Source organism: Mycteria americana, chromosome 1, assembly GCF_035582795.1.
Source record: "Mycteria americana isolate JAX WOST 10 ecotype Jacksonville Zoo and Gardens chromosome 1, USCA_MyAme_1.0, whole genome shotgun sequence".
Classification (NCBI taxonomy): domain Eukaryota; kingdom Metazoa; phylum Chordata; class Aves; order Ciconiiformes; family Ciconiidae; genus Mycteria; species Mycteria americana.
In genome coordinates this window covers 109,838,998-109,860,639 of record NC_134365.1, presented here as the reverse complement: position 1 = coordinate 109,860,639, position 21,642 = coordinate 109,838,998, and the positions used below count along the sequence as shown (strand labels likewise).

At 37.7% G+C, this 21,642-nt stretch overlaps 1 protein-coding gene across 1 annotated transcript in view; it reads right to left on the bottom strand.

Moving 5' to 3' along the window:
• Positions 1-21,642, bottom strand: part of ROBO1 (roundabout guidance receptor 1) — a 751,137-nt gene that overhangs the window by 16,593 nt on the left and 712,902 nt on the right. The window contains exons 21-27 of the mRNA XM_075516480.1: positions 18,499-18,525; positions 15,810-15,852; positions 11,962-12,116; positions 8,269-8,604; positions 5,714-5,821; positions 2,276-2,420; positions 1,729-1,980 (exon numbers count right to left, since the gene is read on the bottom strand). Coding sequence (XP_075372595.1) covers positions 1,729-1,980; positions 2,276-2,420; positions 5,714-5,821; positions 8,269-8,604; positions 11,962-12,116; positions 15,810-15,852; positions 18,499-18,525 — 1,066 coding nt within the window. The remainder of the gene's footprint in view (positions 1-1,728; positions 1,981-2,275; positions 2,421-5,713; positions 5,822-8,268; positions 8,605-11,961; positions 12,117-15,809; positions 15,853-18,498; positions 18,526-21,642) is intronic.

Below are 21,642 nucleotides of genomic sequence, written 5' to 3'. Positions count from 1 at the left end.
ATGAGATGGATGGAGCAAAAAGAAAAGAACTGTTTGAAAAAGTAAGATAAACAAGACAAATTTGGTCACTAACAATTCTGAGACTTTCAGCAAAGCTAGACAACCATTGTAGGGAGAACAAAATATACATTCTATTTTTTCAGTCCACTCAATGAGTAAGCTGTATGCCCTAGGAGCTTCATTTGGAACATCCTTCCAGGTACTTCTGCCACTACTTTTGATGACATTTATGGTGACTAGCCATGAGTCTTCATGTTGAGCAAACCTTCTACTTTCCAGGCAGCTGCTGGCTGGTTATGCATGTTTGCATACACCTGCTCCAATGCCTACTCCATTCTGTACGTCAGTACGCATCTCCCACTCTCCAGAACATGGTAGCTGAGGTTCTGGAAAGTCATTCACAACACATCGCTCACTTAGCACTTCCCTTTTCCATTAGCGTCCAGCTAGTTTAACCTCTAAATAACCCAGAAAACTTAAGTGATTAAAATGAACACTTCTGTGCCCCATCATATCAGGGCCAATGGAAATTACAGGAAAATATTATTAGCCACCCACTAATAAAAAGAGTGATTTTAAAGACTCAGGAAGATCGAGGAAGAGAAAGAGATACACAGTACAAGAAGCGTTACCATACAGAACAAAGAAAACAAAACAAGGCAGACCAAGTAGAAGTGGGGAGCAAAAGTAAAAGCAGATATAGGCCCTTTAAAAAAAAAAGATTAATCACTACTGCTTACTTACTTAAAAAAGGGAAACATAAAAATGAACTAACTTTTCAAAAAACATTCTGGAAAACACATCCATAAATGTCAGTAAGCTATATTAATAAAATCAAAGTTCTACAGTCTACTCAGCAAGATCAAATTCATTGCATCGTAACAGGCCTGCATTTTACTAAAAATAAGAAGTATGGCTAGAATATTGCGGGTAAGTTTGTATATTTGTGGTAACAAATGATATGTGCAAACCACTGGAGGAAAAAAAATAATAAAAGGAATATAATTTGGGATACAAAAGCTGTGCCTTCTTAACAAAAAGCAAGACAAGTAAGCATTGTACATAAAAAGCCTCATTCAGAATTCACTTTTATGGAAGAGAAGCTGTGAAAGTGTATATGCAAAATAGTTTGTACTAAAAGCAACTCAGAGAAGAAACAAAATTTCCCTGTAACTAATATCTATCTTTATTACTGTTGATCATTCCTTTACATAAGGGTAGGGGGAAATGTTAAGAAAATTTTGCAAGCAATAATTTCCTGTATTAAGATTTATGAGAGGAGGAAAATCTATAGGTTATATAAATTATATATTTATATATATTCATACATATTGGTGACAAGTTAATTGCACAGTTACTGTGAAATAATGCATGCTATTTTATGGTAATAATGCAGTAAATCTATTGGAAACAATGGAACTGTAATTATATGGTAAGCTGTGTTAACGATTCCACTTTAATATCCTGATGACTGTGAATTTAACTTATGTCAGCATCATACGTACCGTAAAGTGATATACTGCATTTCTTTCCATGGTATAATAATAAAGCAACATAATTACATACTTCTTAGGTTACAAATAGTTCTAGCATCCTGAATTCAAAGTTAAATATTAACAGAATAAATATCATGAGGAAAATCTTGGCCTCACTGAATTCAACAGGAATTTTTAGTGGGGCCAGGATGACTTTTGTCACATCTCTCTCGCTACATTTGCATTGACACACCTCCGGTCAGGTTGGTGTTGTATATGTCCCAGATCCTCCTGACAGTCCTGTAACATGGGCTGGAGCTCTTCTTGGGGAGAGGGGGTGAGAGTGGCAGTTGACTGATGGCTATAGGAGACAGCGGCTGGAGAGGAAGCTGCTCCTCGGACAGGTGGAGTAGGACCTCGCTCATCTTCTTCCTCTTCCTCTAGCTCATCCTGCTGCAGATACATCCTTGCAGGTGGGACAGGACAAGGAATTTCTTGGTCATAGCTAAAATTAATTTTTTAAGAAAATAAGGACTTAAATTTTTGCTGTGTAATTAGCATATCTGATACATGTATAAATAGCCCAGAAAAAAAATCATTGTTATATGTGCTCTTGAATACAGCTTAGTAAGGATGTACACCACTGTCAGTAAGTGATATCTAAATAGCCACACTACAGCTAGATGAGGAGCACCAGAACGGTACTGAAGGAAGGTCTCACTGCCAGCTTGTAGGGCAAACTACAGTTCAATTAACTAGTGATTAAAGTGAGAAATGGATGATGTATTCATTTTTCTTACCTTTCATCCACTGAAAGACTGTAATCTTCACTATTGCTATGGGGAGGTGGATGTGCTGGAGGGGGTGGAAGAAGATCTGCCCAGTTCATGCCAGCTTGCTTGGGAACCTTCGGGGTCCGAGCACCCTTCTTGTGCCCTTGACTCCCTGTGAATAAAAAGCAGTACATATTTGTAATGCTTTTAAGTATCTCCTCACCACTAGCTTGGAAAAACAAAATAACCGTATCCCTCCCAGATCCTCTTGAATTCTCTGGGAATTTTCTGTTGTGCTGAGCTGGAATAAACTTGCATTCCTCCTTTTTACACCGATTTGTAATTGTAGCTTCTTTGTAGAATTACTCTACATTTTAAGCAGTTGAATTTAACCAGAAACTTTACATAGCATGGAAAAAAGCACATGGGATAAAAAACTTGAATTATTAATAAATAGTCAAAATGCGATAAAACCATAAATGAATTTCACAAGCAATGTCATTAACAGTGAGCTTCCTACTTCTATTAATTACATTATAGATTATCATCTAAAACAAATGAGCTGTAGACATATTTTCTAAAGTGCCTTTATACTATTTAATTGCTGGAACCTAAAATACAATATGATACAGATATGATCTATTAAAGTTCCACTGTTGCATTAAGTCACTGAATATATGTAATTTGTACTTGTCCACTGAAACGTTTTAGGCACAATGAAATTACTAGTTTTAGTCTAAATGGCAGGTGCGGTTGAAAATCACTGCTAGAAGAACTAAAATAACAGAAAAAAGAAGAAAGAAGATCGATGAAGTATGGCACAAATGTTTTCAACTACTATTACTGGGAAATTATAGCTCATAACAGAACAATGCAGCTTTAACAGTTCCAATAACTTTGAATAAGACCAATTATTCGGGTGATCTTGAATTTTAACTTTGGACATGGCTATGATCAGAACTGACTCTACCATTGTTCCTTGGTATTGTGCTGGTTTTGGCTGGGATAGAGTTAATTTTTTTCAGAGTAGCTAGTATGGGGCTGTGTTTTGGATTTGTGCTGGAAACAGTGTTGATAACCCAGGGATGTTTTCGTTACTGCTGAGCAGTGCTTACACAGAGTCAAGGCCTTTTCTGCTCCTCACCCCACCCCACCAGCGAGGAGGCTGGGGGGGCACAAGAAGCTGGGAGGGGACACGGCTGGGACAGCTGACCCCACCTGGCCAAAGGGCTATTCCATACCATATGGCGTCATGCTCAGCATATAAAGCTGGGGAAGAAGAAGGAAGGGAGAGATGTTTGGAGTGATGGCATTCAACTTCCCAAGTCACCGTTACGTGTGATGGAGCCCTGCTTTCCTGTGGATGGCTGAACACCTGCCTGCCCATGGGAAGCAGTGAATGAATTCCTTGCTTTGCTTTGCCTGCATGCACGGCTTTTGCTTTCCCTATGAAACTGTCTTTATCTCAGCCCATGAGTTTTCTCACTTTTACCCTTCTGATTTTCTCCCCCATCCCACCGAGGGAGAGTGAGTGAGCGTGCTTAGTTGCCGGCCGGGGTTAAACCACAACAGGTATACATTTTTATCCTTCTTTGTTATTGTTACTTCTTTAATTGTAGACAAAGTCACCGTATTTTCGAGTATGTTTTAGAATCCTTCACATTTCTCTCTTCACCTGAGGCATGGTGTTATATTACCATAGTTAAGCCTTATACACAATTAAAAATGTTTCAGTGAGATTTAGGAAGCTTGTTTTTCTCACTTCTGCTGTCTCAGATTTTCAATTCTTACGGACAGTAGTTCTGCTTATTATTGTCCCACATTAGCTGCCAGACAAATATGTTTTAGCTATGTACAATTATTTTTCTGGTATCTCAGTATGTCAAGCAAGACCCTAACTATCCCAAGGCGACCATCATCTGCATTCTCTCCCCTAAGCAGCATGATATATACTAGGTTCAGCAGAATTAATTTATTGCTCTGGTCACCTTGCTTCATTCCTGCTGGAGTCCTTCGTACAGGACTATAAATTGTTAGCATTATGAATAACTATAATAGGTGTCAGCATGGAGAATACCACCTTCTCATTTTTAATTTGCATGGGTTCATACCCCTGAGATGTTTCACGCTGAATTTCAGGTTTTAACGTCATTGAGCACAGGCTCAGCACCACATCCTGATGTTGTAGACCTGGGAACGGGCAAAAGGCTGGCTCCCAGAAGAACACCCCTGAGCAGCTGGGAGAATCGGGAGCCGTGCTTATCTCACCCCAGCCACTGAGAATTCAGGTCACCCAAAGGCACAGAAGGCTCATCTACATGTTTATGCCTCTGCTGTGCCTCAGTCACAATCGGTCAAGATGGAGCGCAGGTTAGGATTAAGGCAACTGGACTATCAAAGGCACAGCAGAACCAAAGGCTAAAAGAAAAGTCCTCGTCTTGATTAGTCAATGTAAAGTCCAGGGCGCTGGTGACTGTGACCATAACTCACCCTATAATTGGCTTGATGTAAATAAACATAGGCTTAAGTATCAGACTTACAGTAAAGCCCCAAACTAAGCCTATGTCTAGTTTCTGGTTTAGCTCTGAAGATTTCACAGGCCTCTACCAGAAATCAAAGCTGAAAGTGAACAGGTTATACCACGATGAGAAGCAATAACTTTTGAATTAAACCATATTCTGTGGTTCCAAAGCACAGAGTGCAATTTCAGTGCACTGGTCAGCATTCTCCAGCACAAAAAGCTGTCCTGTTTCAAGATCTTTACAAAGGACTTTTAGATATTTCGCATAGGAGATGCCAATGAGAAAGAAAATTTACCTTTAATTATCTACTGTCTACATTTGAATGATGTACAAGAATAGTTTTGACATATAACCATTGAAATCTATAAAAAATTTATGTATGCATGCATGCTTTTTTACTCAATAAAATGTATGGGTTTAATTTTAAAAATGAAATATTTCTTAAAGCAGTTCTGTTAGGTATCACTCAAATGTTCTGGTATCTTGAGCCTGTTCATGAATAAGGTTGTCTTGGGTGAGTAGATCCAAGAGATGGAAAAGAAGTCAGTAAACTACCAGGAAGGTAATACATAAATTAAAATCCTCTTTTTTGTGACAGATGAAAAGGAATTTCTATGACTTGCCCATCTGGAGGCCATAATATTATGGCCAGTAGGGCATTAACATTAGGAAATCCAACTTCTATTTGATTTCATGACTTTCACCATTTTGGACAATCTATTACTTAATTGACATTTAGATGGCACTAACCAATCATGAGGATGCAACAGAAATATAGGCACCTATTGGGCCAGTTTTTATGCTGTTTAACATCCCTGTGATGTATCACTGTCAGTGCGTCCCTCCTCGCCATCCCTCAGTAAGTCCAGTAACTAGTGCTAACTATGGCTAGAGCGTCCAAACACCAAAACCCCTAAGGTTTGGAAACACTGTAGACACTCACCAGATGTACTACTGCCTCTGTCCGAGCTGTTGTAGGATCCACCTGTATTCTGGTCGTATGACTGGTTGTACGGAATAGTTGGAGCAATGTTGTCATTTACCCGGTAATCTGCAATTGTAATAGTATAGTTAATGCTACCCTTCAGAAACACATCTACTTCTATATACCTGCTTTATAACACAAAGTAAGATCCCCTGAAAATAGTGAGGAAGAAATAAATTCATTTTTGGAAAGGAAAATAATGCTATAATCATGTTTTATTTTTATCTTGTCTCTAAGTTTAAGGAAAATCATGGGAACTTAGTAGCTCCACAGCAAAAATGAAGTAAAAGGAAATCCTATGCACAGGGTTGTCCCAATGCCTCTGCAAGGATTGAATCTCAATGTACATATATACGACCTGTGTGAGCATTTTGCATATGAACAGACTGTCACCTTGATTGATTTTCCATGGTGTCTGCTAATTTATGCATGCAGGCAGGCAATGGACTGTGGTAGCTACTTTTTGTATTACAAAGGTGACAAACCCATGTAGGAGTCAGCCCTGCACTACAAGGGCTGAATAATCTGCTGGAGCAACAATGCAGCTCCACCGAATTTGGTTTACAACAGAAGAGATCTTTGTTTAACGCCTGCTGGCTCCAAGAAGATTTCTATTTACATTGGGTCATGCAGGTTCTAGCTATAGGCAGGGCCTTTTTTTGCTAATGGCTATTACCGTAACTTCCTTCTCCAGTTCCAAAGCACTTGATATACGTATGTTACTTTTAAATCTAGATTTGGCAACCAGATCTGTAAAACTTTATCTGAAGTAAAATACTCATCTGACAAAACAGTAGTCTCATGCCAAAAAGGAATTATAATTTACAGAGAACAGAAAGGAGCTGAGTTACTCTTCATACAGCAAATAAAACTGCGTCATGAACAGAACCACTGGACATAAAGTAGTGACAATGAAGCACAGCATGTAACTCATCAAAATGGTTATTCCCCATCACAAAAGCTATAGGTATAATCATCAGCAAGATGGTTTTGACTTAGGAAATGAGAAAACCAAGATCAGAATATTGACTCATAAAATAGCAAATCAAAACAAAAATAAACAAAACTAAGAATCCAGTCCCCATCTGCTGCAGAAATGTTTGTGATAATGTAAGCATGGGAAAAGAGCAAAATGATAAATTCCACACCAGAGTGTATTCTGTAATAGCTTCTCAGCCTAGTTGCATTCCAGAGACCATGCTGAAGCCCTACATACCGCATATGTTTACACAGAGGATAAACAGTAAATCAACACTCTGAAATATGTATATATGACTGTCAGCAGACAATGCTTTAGGGGGGCCTTTCCACACTACAATATGCTAGAGAATATGCAGCTGTAATGTACACAGTTTGAAAGATGCAGTATCTTCCAGGGCATAAAAACCAAACATGTTTTAATTCCAAAACAGATATGTAATACACAGTTCATGAAAGAAAACATAATTACACAAAAATACAGCTTTCACCCTCTAGTAAGGAGCCACAAAAATTGAATTTTCTTTTGACATGTTTATGTCAAGGGAAGGTGTCACATTTTATATTGCCCTTTGAACTCCTCTGTGAGTAGATGGGTCCGGTAGAGAAATCAACATTCCTGTAATGAAACGTATCTTTTTACTGGATAACTTATCACTATGCGATCACTTGAGTTATAACAATCCATGCAAAAAGTTCCAAGTTAGAATGGGTCCAGTTCCTAGGGATACTATTTTGCAAATCAGGTTATTAAAAGAGGTTGCATGGTAGCCTGGAGGTCTAGCAAGAAATCACATACCTATTTCTTCCAACTCCCACACATTATATTAAAGAAACATGCCCTCAGGGCCACAACAGTACATTCTGATGTTTCCCGTTAACACTGAAATCAATTTATTTTTAGCTTCTGGATCCACAGACTTCAGTCAGGGTAACAAAGGAATTTAGTTTCCAAAACTGCGTGCGGTAGCATTGCCTCTCAATATATGAATCGAAGGCTTGCTAGGAACAAGTCTAAAATGAATTGGATCACTCCATTTGTGTCCCCAGTGTACAACACAATACAATTTTACAGAGTTTGATATGCAAAATTTCATTCGTTTACATGAACATGTAGATTTAATTAGTCTCCATCCACGACTGGGAAGAGTGGGTTGACCTATTTAAAATTTAAGGTAGAGTATAATGTGACTACCATGCATCTGGCTTATGAATAAAAGATCTGGCCTCTGTCCTAAACAATCCCTTAACTACTATTAAATTTAAATTAATCTCAAATCCATAGGAAATGTATTTAACTCTTCTAAAGATACAGCTTGTTATTTGTTATAATAAATTCAATATTACAAGGTTATTGTGGTGCTAATTAACTTTCTGACACTGCTAACTGTGGATTTCTAAATCTAAAGAGGGAGAAGTCTAAAAGCACCACAGAAGTCTGTAATTGCTGAACCTGAAAGCTTTAGACTCCCAGCACCAGAAGGTCAAAACTCTTCTGATGCCTAAAGAGGAGAAACAAGCTAAAAGCTCTTCACCTTTGTTTAATTTGTTTTGCTCCATAATGTTGTACTGTATGGGTGCAACCTCTTGCTTTTGCTGAACAGAGGGTTTCCAGTGTTTCTCATTCGTATCCCCGCTGCCATTGTTAACATTATTGCTGATATTTGACTGGATGAGTTGAGTGGTGGCATAAGGAGTGGGCTGCCCAGGCTGGCTGACAAATCTTCCGTCCTTTAGATTTGGACTATTGAAGGTTTTCATCTCATTGATTTTGTTGCTGAGGTCCACGTCACCATATACAGTTGACTCAGGCAACATCAGGTTTGTTTGCTTGTTGTCCAGCTGATTGTTGTAATTTGCTATACAATCGGCTAACCACAGAGGAAAGAAAAAAGAAAAGGTCATTCTGTTCGCTTACACTATACTTTCAATGAAATTCCCTTTAAAAATTTTTTAGTGCATAACTATATGGCTTGCATCCATGAAGCAGAGATACTGTAATTAACTAAATAATTTACAGAATATTATTTACCTTATAAGCTACTGCTTCAAAAGTAGTGTTCACTGTTTTGATTCACTGTAAATTCAGACCTTCTGAATTGTATCTACAATGACTTACCTTGCTGGGCTTTTTCTACAGTAGCCATACAAACATTCACATTTTTAGACATTATTCTCAAAGCAGTATAGATATCCAATCAATAAATGTGATTAAAATAATTTGCATTGAAAGGAAAAAAACAACCAAAACTTAATAGTGGGAATAACTAAACATGACAGTCATCTCAACAGCATTTAGACTTTCTTGTACTTGTGATAAGAAACAGAGATACAGCAGATTTTTATAAAACAAGACTGAAAAATGATTACACATAACAGAATTAAAGAGAAACAGTACAATGTGAAAGGTAACTCAGTACCCAGTAGCAAGTCTTTATTTGATCATCGTTTCCTTGTACAATCTTATATTTTGGTTTGAAACAAAAAGACAGGAAAGCAATCTGGAATTTTTGCTGATTTTTAGTTGCTTTGGATACTGCAAAATAAGTAATACCATAGTAATAGCATTGTCCTGTATGCTAAATATATATCATATAGACAGCGTGAATTCATTCATTCTTCTAATAGTTATTGTACCATGAGATCATCACTTATTGCACAGAGTAAATTAGACATGTACTGATGCTCTGGCCACTACTGTGTGAACCAGTGCGCCTGCCTTTCCGCGTTCTCTTGCCTCTGTGTGACAGCAGCTCCACACGCTTTTTTTCCTCTCCATATCCAGTCCACTGGAAGAATACTGAATGGAGTAACACAGTCTGTGGGTCGGCAGTTAGAAGGCTTAGTGAAACCAGCATTCAATGACCATGAAGCAAAAATTCTCATTTGCCAGCTGATTAATGCATCAATAATTACATAACAATCACCAGAAATATAGTTTTCCTCTTTGAAAAGATGTGGTATTTATGCTAATGAGTTTGATTCAAAACCTGAAGTCCACTACCTGTGGTCACAATTAATTTACTGGAGAGGGTGCCAAGTAAAACTAAGCACAGAATTCAGGATTTGACCATTATACTAATTAAATGACTACTAAATATAGTGGATGTTCAATTTCAAAAATATTCCCTAATACATACATCTCTTTTGAGAAATATTTCCTGAAAAAGAGAAATAAAATACTACTTGAGGAAGAAAACCACTGATCCACATTTTCAGTGATTAAGGAACAGTATCAGAACATGCCACATACAACTTATCATATCACATTTCATGCCCCCCCAGCTTGTGTTTTTTGAAGGTTTTACTGTTTGATGTATTTTTCTTTCTTACATGAGCTGTTATTTATTGCTTCACAGTCTTCAACTTCTTGATTTCTACTTTTTAAACGTTTTCATTTCTGCTTTTTCTCTCACCTACCGAAACCATGCTAGTCTTTCCTCCTTTCCAAGTCTATTGTATTATATTGGGCAATTATATATCCAGCATATTCTTCACTCCTAATACCTCATGCTTTGCTATAATATCCTTGCAGAGTCACTTACAACATATATTTTTACCTCCTTCCATTTTGAGCTACATCCAATTTGTGTGTAGGGTAATATAATCGATACAGTATATGCAGTAGGTACATTTTTTTACATAGACACATTAGAATTCCTCATACAAAATACTTAAATGAAACTGGTTTACCTATATAACAGAAGATTTATTTTGTTAGATTTTTTAATAGCATCTACTTTTAGAACAACCCGTTCCCATTCTGTAGACTTGGAAGACAGTACTATACTTAAAAGAAATTAAAAATGCACAGTTACTTAGCACATTCACAGCTATAGAGGGGATATCCAACTTTGCTGCATAAGAGCATAAGCAAAGCCCAAGCTGACATAATTAAGAATATTTGCCAGATTTTCCAGGACAGAAGAGACCACTATAAGCATCTTGTCTGACCCTCAAGCTCATAAGCTCTACTTGAAAGGAAGGAATCACTTTGCAAAACAACCAAGCTTAATATAAAAGCTAAATTGAGAAAGAATCCACTGCACCTCATGACAAGATGTTATAACAGTTTACAACCCTCAAAAATGTGCATTCTCTTCCTTTTCCGAATTTGTTAAGTTTCAGTTACTAGAACTTGGTATGTCTATACTTGCCACAATAAAGTATCTCTGTATCAGGAATCTTTTTACATAGGTATTTGTGGACGTGATATCCTCGGGCAGGGTAAGATACAAGCCTCTAATGTTAAAATCTCTCACCTTCCTCTGAAGCACCTGGCACTGATTACTGTCAGACTGCATACTGCAGGAGATGAATTACCACCATCACATTATGACTGGTTTCACATTAATTACAGGAGGTAATGCTGTTTTGCACTTATGCAACTTCACTACAGGTAATCCTGCTCCCTCTCTGAGATGCTGGGAAACGCTACTAGCAAAAATCAGCTAGAGATGCTGGTAGTGGAAAAGACTAATTTTCATTCCTCGCCAGTAACACAAACCAGGTTAAACCAAAAGGAACCTAAGGTCTGTTTAAAACAAAATGTCCAACAATTAGCACTTCCCGATATATTTCCCCAAGTGTGTTCCCATGGAACTCACAAGGTCTTCTTCAAGAGCACTCCGAGTCCTGCCCAAGCTCCTGGGAACTACCACTTAACCTAACATTTCATAATTGCTTTTAGAGTGTGAAGTTAACTTTTTTATCCACATGCCCTAAACAGAAAACCAGCTATCCAATTTTGTACAGAATGGCACCCCAAGGGAGGTTTTGAATGTGCCAACGTAGACTGACTGTCTTGCAAGTACTGTAGCAATGTTTTATTTCTTGCTTCCCATCACACCCAAACCAGAAGGAAAATCTCACTAGCGTCATTCTGGCACTCTCCTTCTCCATCCAAGCAACAAGGATCTACAGAGCAACCTAAAAATGACCTTATCTGCTCTTTTTCAGACGCTGAAACGTATGGGTTCAGTGTGACTTTTGGTAACACTGAACTTTGCAGGGGCTCCTTCAGCCTACAGCTTGCTACAACTATCCAAAGGGGACCGAAAAAAGGGATCCAAAAAGGGACTGAAAGCATAATCACGACATAGAGGAGAAACTATATTAAGTCTAAATAAATTGGAAATAAAAACCAAACCAACCTGTATACTCTCTCAGGTATAACAAGTATATACCCTGTAAAGAAGATTCATTAGCAAGGTAGAAATGTATCTAACCTGGTCGACTGTACGTAGTAAGGTTGCTATCACTGTTTCCGTTGCCAGAGGTGCAGCAGTTGATGGAGCAGTCATTGTGATTGTTCCCTGTGTTAGGCCAAGTATCTGCTAGCCATGGCTGAGTGGCCGGTTCACTGATGTTTAGGAGTCCTGGCCTTTAAAAACAAAGCTTGGTCATTTCAAAAATTAAACAAAGCATTTTCACATTGTAATTATATCCTTCTCAAAGTATTAGATATTACAAAATCATATCACATATTTAAAGGCTTGAGCATTGGAAAATACAGCTTAATTCAATTATTTAATGATTTCTAGTCTCCTATATAACCTGTTCCTTGGTAAGACACTTTGAAGTGAACAGCCAAGGACAGTATCAGTTCAGTGTGCTGAACTACAGATACACGTTTGTGTGCAACCTTTAACTGTCACTTTGGTTTGTCTTCTGGGAAGGTTGTATTTTTATTTTTCTGCCCCTCTCCCTTTCTAAAAGAAAGCAAGGTAAAAAAGGGGAAATTGGCAAGTCAAACAAACAAAAAATTCACACATGGAAGTGACAGGGATATGCGGAAATAAGAGCTGAGTTTGGATGTGAATGCTCCCAAATTCTTTGTGATTTATGAAGCCAAGTTCTCCTCACCATCAGATAGTACCACTGCAGTGGATCAAAGGGAACAGCAGATTACAGAAACTTCTGTCACTTGGGAGTATTTGGACCTCACTAAGCGTACTGAGTGCGTGATACATCTTTGTTAATGACTAAGCCACTCGCTTAATCTTTATGTGGGTGGAACAGCAGCAGCTCCTAAGCCAGCTTAAAGTAACTGGGAATACTCAACACGTTTAAAAATATCCAGGTATCAATGCTGCATATTGGCTGCATTTGGAATTAAGTGTATTCCTGCCATCAGCAGAAAGAAATAGCATTCCTTGGTTTCCAAGTTGCTGAATTTTTCTAGTGAGTGTGAAAGACGCTCTGACGAATGTTTTGTAGAATCTTTGGTGCCTCTTCAGTTTTCATATTAACAATGCAATGGCATGTTATAAAGTTCCACATAAGTAGCATCCCCTAACAACTTAAAATTGCCTTTGATAACTAAGGTGCTTTTAAAAATAGATAATTTTAGCCACTGTCATATTAAAAAAAAAAAGGAACATAGTCTCTTTCATCACAGGATTTAACAGGCAACTTTCCATTTGAAATAGTGCAGAAACTAGTCTGCATAATATTAGATGTGAGCTCTTCAAAAATAAAATATGCTAATCCTCTTAAACTGCAAGTTGAGAATACAAACTGCATGCAGTTAGTTGTAGGGGATATAGTCTGTCAGTGCTGCAGGCTTAAGTCATAGTCTTAGAATGACATTTAAAAGATATATATATATGTGTATATATACTTCTGTACTGTGTATATCATCTGACAACTTAACACAGGAGGTGATGAGGCTTGACTTACTGTCAGGCTAACAAACCAGCCAATACACATGCACTAAACAAGTATTTTTTGTAAATTTGAAATAAATGTACAAGTATGTAGTCCTGTGAGCAGGCCAGCTGATTTGAAATACCCAGCTTTTTTCCTTACCACTCTGCTCTTAACAATGAAACTACACCTCAAGGCATTTGGAGGAGACAAAGCCTTCCAGAGTGTTTCAGCACATTCAAGGCCTGTGTACTGGATTTTTGCATAGAGAGTTAAAGGTCCTTTGCTTCTAAAATTTACTTTGCATTCACACCTGCTGTCATGTAAGAAATGTGGTGTGAGGTATATAAGTAGATGAAAACTCTACTAATTGGAGCCGTTTAGGTGGAACTGTAGGCAAGAGATGTTTGCATTACAGCTCCATAGCCTGGTGATGATCTGAGATCATAATTTCCAGAGATCTTTAACCTTTGCAGCAAATTCCTTGAATCCTTAAAATTACTCTACTGGGTCTGGGGTGGGGGTGGACTGAGCAAGCGGCTGTGTGGGTGCCTGGCTGCTGGCTGGAGTCAATCCACCACAATTACCATTACTCGAATCCTGTCTATAAAAGGGATTGCCACAGAAATGGGTATTTTTTCAGCATTGCAGAAGTGGGGATATGTTGAAACATATCACTGTGGCATTTTGAATTCTGAATAATGCTCTAACATGCTTACATAACTGCACTTGGCAGAAATGCTAAACCTCTCCAAAACATTGCAGATATAATTTAAGGAAGTAAAAACCTTAAGTTTGGAAATCAGACTAAAGGTTTCATATGTAAAAATAACATTTCTTTTTTTTTTTATATTGCAGAAATATGTTTCATATTCTACAAAATACGGTACATCATCATACGTTCTGTAAATGCTATATATGCAAATGAACAAAAGAAGCATAGACGTTAGCACCTTGAATCAATTACACTGCTAGACAGTGGCACTGATCCTTAAAACTAGGACAGTAAAAAATGATGCTGCTTCTCTAGCAGTACCAAAATGACTGTATACGACGTAGACACTTCTGGGTTCATTTCTGTCCTCTGAGTCTATGTGAGTGTGCTTTGTCTAGCTTGTGCTATGGGAAGAGCGAGAAAGCACAGTGGCACAAAGAACACAAAGGATGTTAACTGCGTATCTTTTTGAACAACCTTGTCAAGGAAAGAGAGGGTTCATCTCTGTTCTCTCTTATTTTCTCACTGTCCTGGGGTGAAGGCAGCAACCCAGTGATTTACAGATTTGTCCATTCAAAAATCACATGGTAACTGTTCTAGAGGTTTTCCTCCATGGTTTTATGGCTACGACAACACAGCAGCATACAGCACTGGACAGAGATATCTGCAATTGCTCTTAACCTGCCAGGTTCAGCAGCAGCAGCAGAGTAGCCTTGCCTCTACACAGCATTGAAGTAGACTGGGAATGTTTAATTTTATGCCTAATCTTTACCATCACCAAATTTTTGTATGGTCTTGCAAATTAGGAATCACAAGATGCCACTTGTGAAACAGGAATTGATACAGGAATTTATCGCCCAGCTGCTCTCTGAGATTTTAAGAGTTTATTTCAGCATCATGCCAAATCTTTAACTGAGATGCTTATAAAAAGGCATGCTTGAATGTGACCTAGAAAAAAAAAAGATGTGCTACTAAAGTGACACTGCTCTGACCTGCCTTTTTGCTAAAACCATTATTTTGCCTCCTGAAAAAAACTCCACCTCTACACAGGAAATGTAAATTACTGTTTTGTCCACTGCCATTCATTAAGTGTAAACCCAATAAATATGTTTTAGTTAAATCCTCAATCTGGAATGGGCTATTTTCTCAAAGCGGGGGGCTTTAAATTTAAAACCTACCTGTTTCCCTCTCTTTCAGTGCCCCATCTCTCACAAGCGATGCTTTAAACTATTTTGCATTCATAGCAAGATTTTTTCTTAAAAAGTCACCGTATAAGCTGTTTATGTCTTCAGCAATTTTTCCCAATAAACGTTTTCTTTCTTTGTAGTATTTGTGAACCAGCTATATTTCTTAATCTTCATAAATGCCACGACTTAATTACTTTTACTCCCTTAATCAGCTGGTAAGCCTGATCTTTATTTTGAAGTTAAAGTGCTCCCTCTGCTGCTCATTTTTTGAGACACAGTATTTACAGGTTAACAAAGCTGAAAATATTACGACTCATTCTTTGGAAATCAACCTAAAAATTCAAAACATATATCCTCCTTCTAAACAGAAAAATATATGGCCAAAATGTATAACTTAATATAATAAATTAAAACATATCGTTGCAAGTGATTATTCTGCTGTCACTTACAAAGCCAATTATACTCCTGGCATCCTTAAATTTAGTTGCACACAATTTATAGCTTTAAAAATAAAGCACATAATTACCTGCCTCCACTGCTTACGGCCTCTCCTCCTCTCTGATACGTTACTGAAATAGTTAAAGATAAAAAAAGGAAATAATTTAAAAATCATAAAAGACTCCTTAAATAGCAGTATTAAATTTGCCTTTGTTTCACTTTAGCTAAGACATTAAATGTGCATTGTTTATACATTAATTCTGAGTCTCATTCTGCAAGCTATTCCTTCAAATGCAACTTTATACATAATACTTCCATTGCTTGATAACTGCTAGTCTTAGCTCCAACAAAGTTTTATATTTCAATTCTGTTCTGAAAAACAAACACACACATATATCGCTTAAGAAAGCAGGAAGCCATACATCAGGTTGAACTTATCCTTAACATAACTCCGCTGACTTCAGTGGAGTTCCTTTGTGGAAGAATTTAGGTCATATATTTATTTCATGAATGGCTAGATGTTAAAGCTTTGTTCTACCTTATTATTTTGGTAAGATTAAAGAGGTATCATGATTCTATAACAAACTTTACTTCCAATGTAAACAATGGCTCATTAGAGCTGAACCTACTGCAAAACACATGCTCCTTCTGATTGTTACTGCACCGGCACACTCTTAAAGTCCACAGAAGCTTTGCAGTTTATAACATTTTACAATTGGGTTTATTAATGATACTTTTAAATCTAAAAATGTAAATGTCTAAATCTTGGTAAAAAATGTCTGGCAGAAAGAATACTTCCTAAATTAGAAGTAACAGTTTTGCTAGCATTTCAGAAGCATTACACATTAATAATGTGGATGTCCACATGCATTTCTTTGTTGGCACGGATTGCATATCCTTCACAGGAAGCATCACGGTTGAAAAGTTAGTTCTTAGGATGCAAACATCCAAGAAAAAACCAGTGCTATAAATTCTGCACGTTTGCATTGCATTTGTCAAAGGGTTAAGGAGATTGCCTCCCTGCAAATGCTGATGGATTCTACATTTTCCAACTTGGAATGTGTTGAAAAAAAGCAGCCAAATTCTGCTCTTTAGAAGAACTCCAAACTGGGAGTCTGCACGAGAGAGATAAATGCTGGCAGTGATTACAATAACAGGATTAAAATGTAGGATGCATTGCTACAGGTAAGTCTTATACTATAGGTAATGCTAAAGAAGAGAGTCTGGTTCAATTTAAAGTCAATGGAACTAATGACTGGGATCCTGGATTGAAAACGGACTTTTTTTTTTCCTTTAAATGTTTTACATACTTTGTGGTTTTTGCGATTTCTTTAAAAATCTCAGTGCTATTTATTTTGCAGCTCTGACATATCTTATGGAGCCCTGATATTTTCTTTTAATGTTAAGAATCCAACTGAGAAAATATATGTTAGCTAACTCACCAACCTCTGCAGAATTTCAGTAGTGTGCTACAACTGTGATTGCAATAGAAGCCCTCTGTTATGCCAATTAAAGTAATAGCAAAATAGTAATACTTTGAATTAGTCTCCACCGTGGATCTCAAAGGACTTCAGAAACATTAAGGGCCACTCTGACTCATGCCGAACAGTAAGCAACTCCACTGAACATAATAGGATTGCTTTTGAAATTAGATACTATTCGATGTGATTAAAAGCACGTGGATAAGAATCTAACCCATTACGATAAGGTCTGTGTGGATGAATGCAGACAGACATGAGATTGCTTCATCTGCGGTCCAACTTGGAAGGATGTAACTCAGCTGCTGCCCAGAGGCCAAATTAGTACAGTGCTGATTTTGAGCTAATATGCCCTGCTAACGTGAGTGTGCAGAGGAGGGGGTAGGTGGTTTTAACCCTGCCTGGATATACATGTCCTGCGAGTCTCTCACACCTCGTGACAATAAGGGATTTGGAACAAAGGACGAAGAAACAACCTGTCTGTTCACTCAGGCTGTAGCTAAAAGTAATGCAGGCAGTATACTGGTGGGTACTGAACGTGTTGAGTGGTATCTACTGTAGAGAAAGAGCTGCTGAGCTGCCAGACTGTGGGACCGACTGAAGGTCAGCTCTACAGACTTTGGTGGGCTATGGCTCAGGTTGTGTCATATTTTGTACATTTCCAAGCAAAAAGAAATAGAGGATGATTTTAAACCCACCCTGAATTCGAAATGCACTTCTGTTTATGTAGAACAGGATGATTATTTTAAAATTTCATAGCACAAATACAGTTTAAGGCAGCAAGCAAAGAAATCTAACTGCTGTAACACTTTGATTTTCTGTTTCTTCCAAAGCAGACAACTCCTAGGTCACTGGAATAATGCAGAGTCAGAGGAAAGAAAAGAAGCAAATGTTTCACCAACTATAATCCCACTGAATCCCTTTCAAGTCAGCATCTGGGCTCTGCTAAGTCATTCCTCCTCCATCAGAAGCACCTTTTGCATCGCTAGATGCAGAAGGCCACACTATCGTAATATGCAAGAAGAGAGCCCAGGTTGTACACACTGACGGGATCATGCTACAAAATGGCATGCTTGCATCAAACAGTATGCTACAAAATGGGACACACAAGTGGAAAAAAAGTGTCAGCTACAAAGCAAATATACACTACTTAGAGAACAAAATAATGATACCTGCCATTAATGAAACTGTTTAAAAAACCCTTCAGAACAGCTGGGCTGGTTATGTCAGAAAAAGAGAAACAGTACCACAAACACATGCTAAAGTAACAAAGAAGGGGGGAAAAGTGCAAATATATACCTGTTGGTGTGAAGGTAAAAGACGGGACTGAAAAATCAAAACAAAATACAAACTGGTTATTAAGCTGAAGAGAGAAAGGGAAACATACCACATTAGTATAAATCTAGCAGACAGCTGAACATAAAACAAATGTATATATAACTAACCCAGTAGTTCAGTCACATTGATATAGAAATAAAATTAAATTTGCAATTCAGAAAGAAGCTTGTCTCTGCACGTACTGTTCTGAAAAAAGAGCTTGATATTCTGTTGTGCTCGTGAGGGGACTGGACTATGGTTTAGCCTTTCAAATACCCCTCAGTTTGGTATTTTAAGTTTTTCTGAAAATCCTAGCTCAAACAAAACCCCCACACTGTTAATCATTTCAGAATGCAGAATGACAAATTCCTTAACAAAGCCTTATCAAGGTCCTATTGAATCTTATCTGCAGTTCACTAAGTAAATGCTCATTACGCTGAACTAATAGGCACACTTAAGTATTCAGTAAGGAAATAATAATCATATAAAGGAACAAAGAGAACTGCTGTTTTACTGTCTCTGAATCAAGAATGGCACCAACTCTCGCTGTAATAAAGGCACTAAAATCTACTGCAGCAATTAATTTTTGTTTTCATAGACGAGACTGTTAAACAGAGTTATTCTCTTTCTTTCTTAAATAATCACACAAAAAGGTAAAAGATCTCCCTAGATGTAACACCTTTCTACCTTTCAACCCTTGGCTTTAAGAGGGAAAGGTTAACAACGGCACAATGACATTGCTTGACAATCTTCCCTCTCGCAGCTACTATAAATCCTCGTCGGATCAATAGGGTCTCTAATCCCAGTACAGAGCACTAGCATCTGCTCTTCCTATTAGCACGTGCTCCCCCTCCTGTTGACAAGACAGTATCGTTTTTCTATCACTGATGGGCAGAAAAAGGCTAACATTGCCCTTTTCCATCTAATGACAGCAAATAGAAATGTAAGAGAAACGATAAAATATTCACTACAAGTAGCCTTGAGACAGAATTTGATCAGCAAACCTGGCACACAAAGAAAAGGTTCTGGCTAAGAAAACAACTGCTTAATCTAATTTTTACAATAACGCTGATGTTTGGGGGGGAGTCCAGAGTGTCTTGTTGTTATAATTTAGGACATGCTGTAGTTTTCCCCCCTTTTACCATGCCAATCTATTTCCAGGGATATGACACTAAGCAAAAAAAGAAAAACTTCTGAGCATTTTCCCATTTCAGGCTTCATTTGTAGCACAGCTCTTTATCTTGGGAATTCCATTGTATTTTCTTTGAGCTAGGCCTTTTCACACAGTCAAGTTTAATTTAGCTACATCCAAAAATATAGCACCATAGTAACAAGCTTTCATTAAAATAGAAGGTGCATTTAAACCAGAGCTATTCGAAAGAGAATCAAGTGTCTCAAAATTAATTTGCAATCACAAGGACATGAAAAAAAATCTTAAACTACTGTCTCATGACTCTTCTGCGAGCTAAGTACCAAAGCTAGTTTAGTTTCTTAAGGAACTGAGGAACAGATGAACAGAGGTTCAACTAAAAGGAATCTTTATCGCTACCACACGAAAGAACAACTTAATTCTCAGAGCTTCTATTAATAAACTCTTCTGAGTGTGTAAGAGTGCTAGTACAATATGCATGTGTGGGAGTAGTGAAGTATTTTAACAGATGTCAGGCCTGAAGCTAAATATAAAAATAAATAAATAAATGCAAGACTGAAGAAAGTTTGGGCTTGCAGTGATGACTTGATGCACTGCAGAGTGGCAAACTACTTTGCAATTTATATTTCACTAAAGATGGCTTTTTTCTTGAAGAATACTTGATAATGGAGATGCAGACCCTACTTTTCTGTATATTTTCATTAAAATCCCCACCAAATTACACAAAAGATATTTTTACAGATATTGAAAAACACAGCTGTTTTGAACAATAGCTGATGTCATTAAAGTAACCATTTTTAAGGACAAATTGTATGCCTTTTGCTTAATCATAGGTGCTGCTGAAAGCATAGTGATGTTAGTTTGATAGAACTGTAGAAAGGCAGTATGGCAGCATGCTATTAGTAAAACAAAAGAGCGCAGGCCAATGCAGCAGTACGTCGGGGTCTGTCTTATCTAAGAAATCTTAGCAGAACAAAATCAAAGGTGAAATTCATCCCCGATTTCTGTGGTTACAACTCCTCTACAACCACTGTGCCTGAAGTTTACTGCAAGCATTGATACTTTAGTAGCACGGAGGACATCAAAACTCTGCAACACTCCAGAACTATTTCCATGTTTCCACTCACTCAGTTACTATTTTTAGCACTGCTTCTTTTTCATAGCAACACATTGCTACTGTTTAAAAACATTTGTGTTCTATTTGCCTGTCTGGCCCATCACACATTCATTCTTGAAGTGACTAAAGAACGTAATCTCATGACACCTTTCATACATTAAGATGTATGCACCTTTTAAGCCTAAGTTTATCTTTTACACCAAACATTTGCCCTCTATTCCTTCAAAAGCAGGATCTCCCATTTTCTGATTCATTCCAGAATTTACGGTTCTTACTCTATGAGTACCTTTGAGGTACTGCTTTGAGATGCAATGAACTGTAGCTTATTGAATTCAGCTTTAACTTCGGGGCTTAATCAAAAGATTATTGAATCAGGAGAAATGAAGTTTTTATTCCAGAAGATCTTCCCTGTAGAGATTCTAGTTTTGTTTGTCACAGAGTATACTGTAAAGCACTGCTTGCCCACTGACAATCTGATATAAAAGGTATCAATAACATGAAAACGAAGAGTGCTTTAAGTTAGTCCCACTGCTGCCATTCTAACCGAATGCAGATGCAAGATGTGATAGCCCCAGAATTCAGTCCCAACGAAGGGTCTCACAACAGTATTTATGAAAGAGTCTTGGAAAGTATTATTGACTGCTGTGCTTTTGCAAACAGCCGCTTCACCACATTCCCCTGGAACACAAGGAAATTCAAGTACACGCACCAAAAGCGTTACTGTAATGTACACCACTGTTAGTATTCTTAGCAGCAAGCAAAGGACCGAACAGGAGGGACAATGAACCACCATCCACTTGGCTCTTTTTCAGATGGTACAGTGTCAGGTAGCGAGGGCATATTGGAAGCTGCCAGCCTT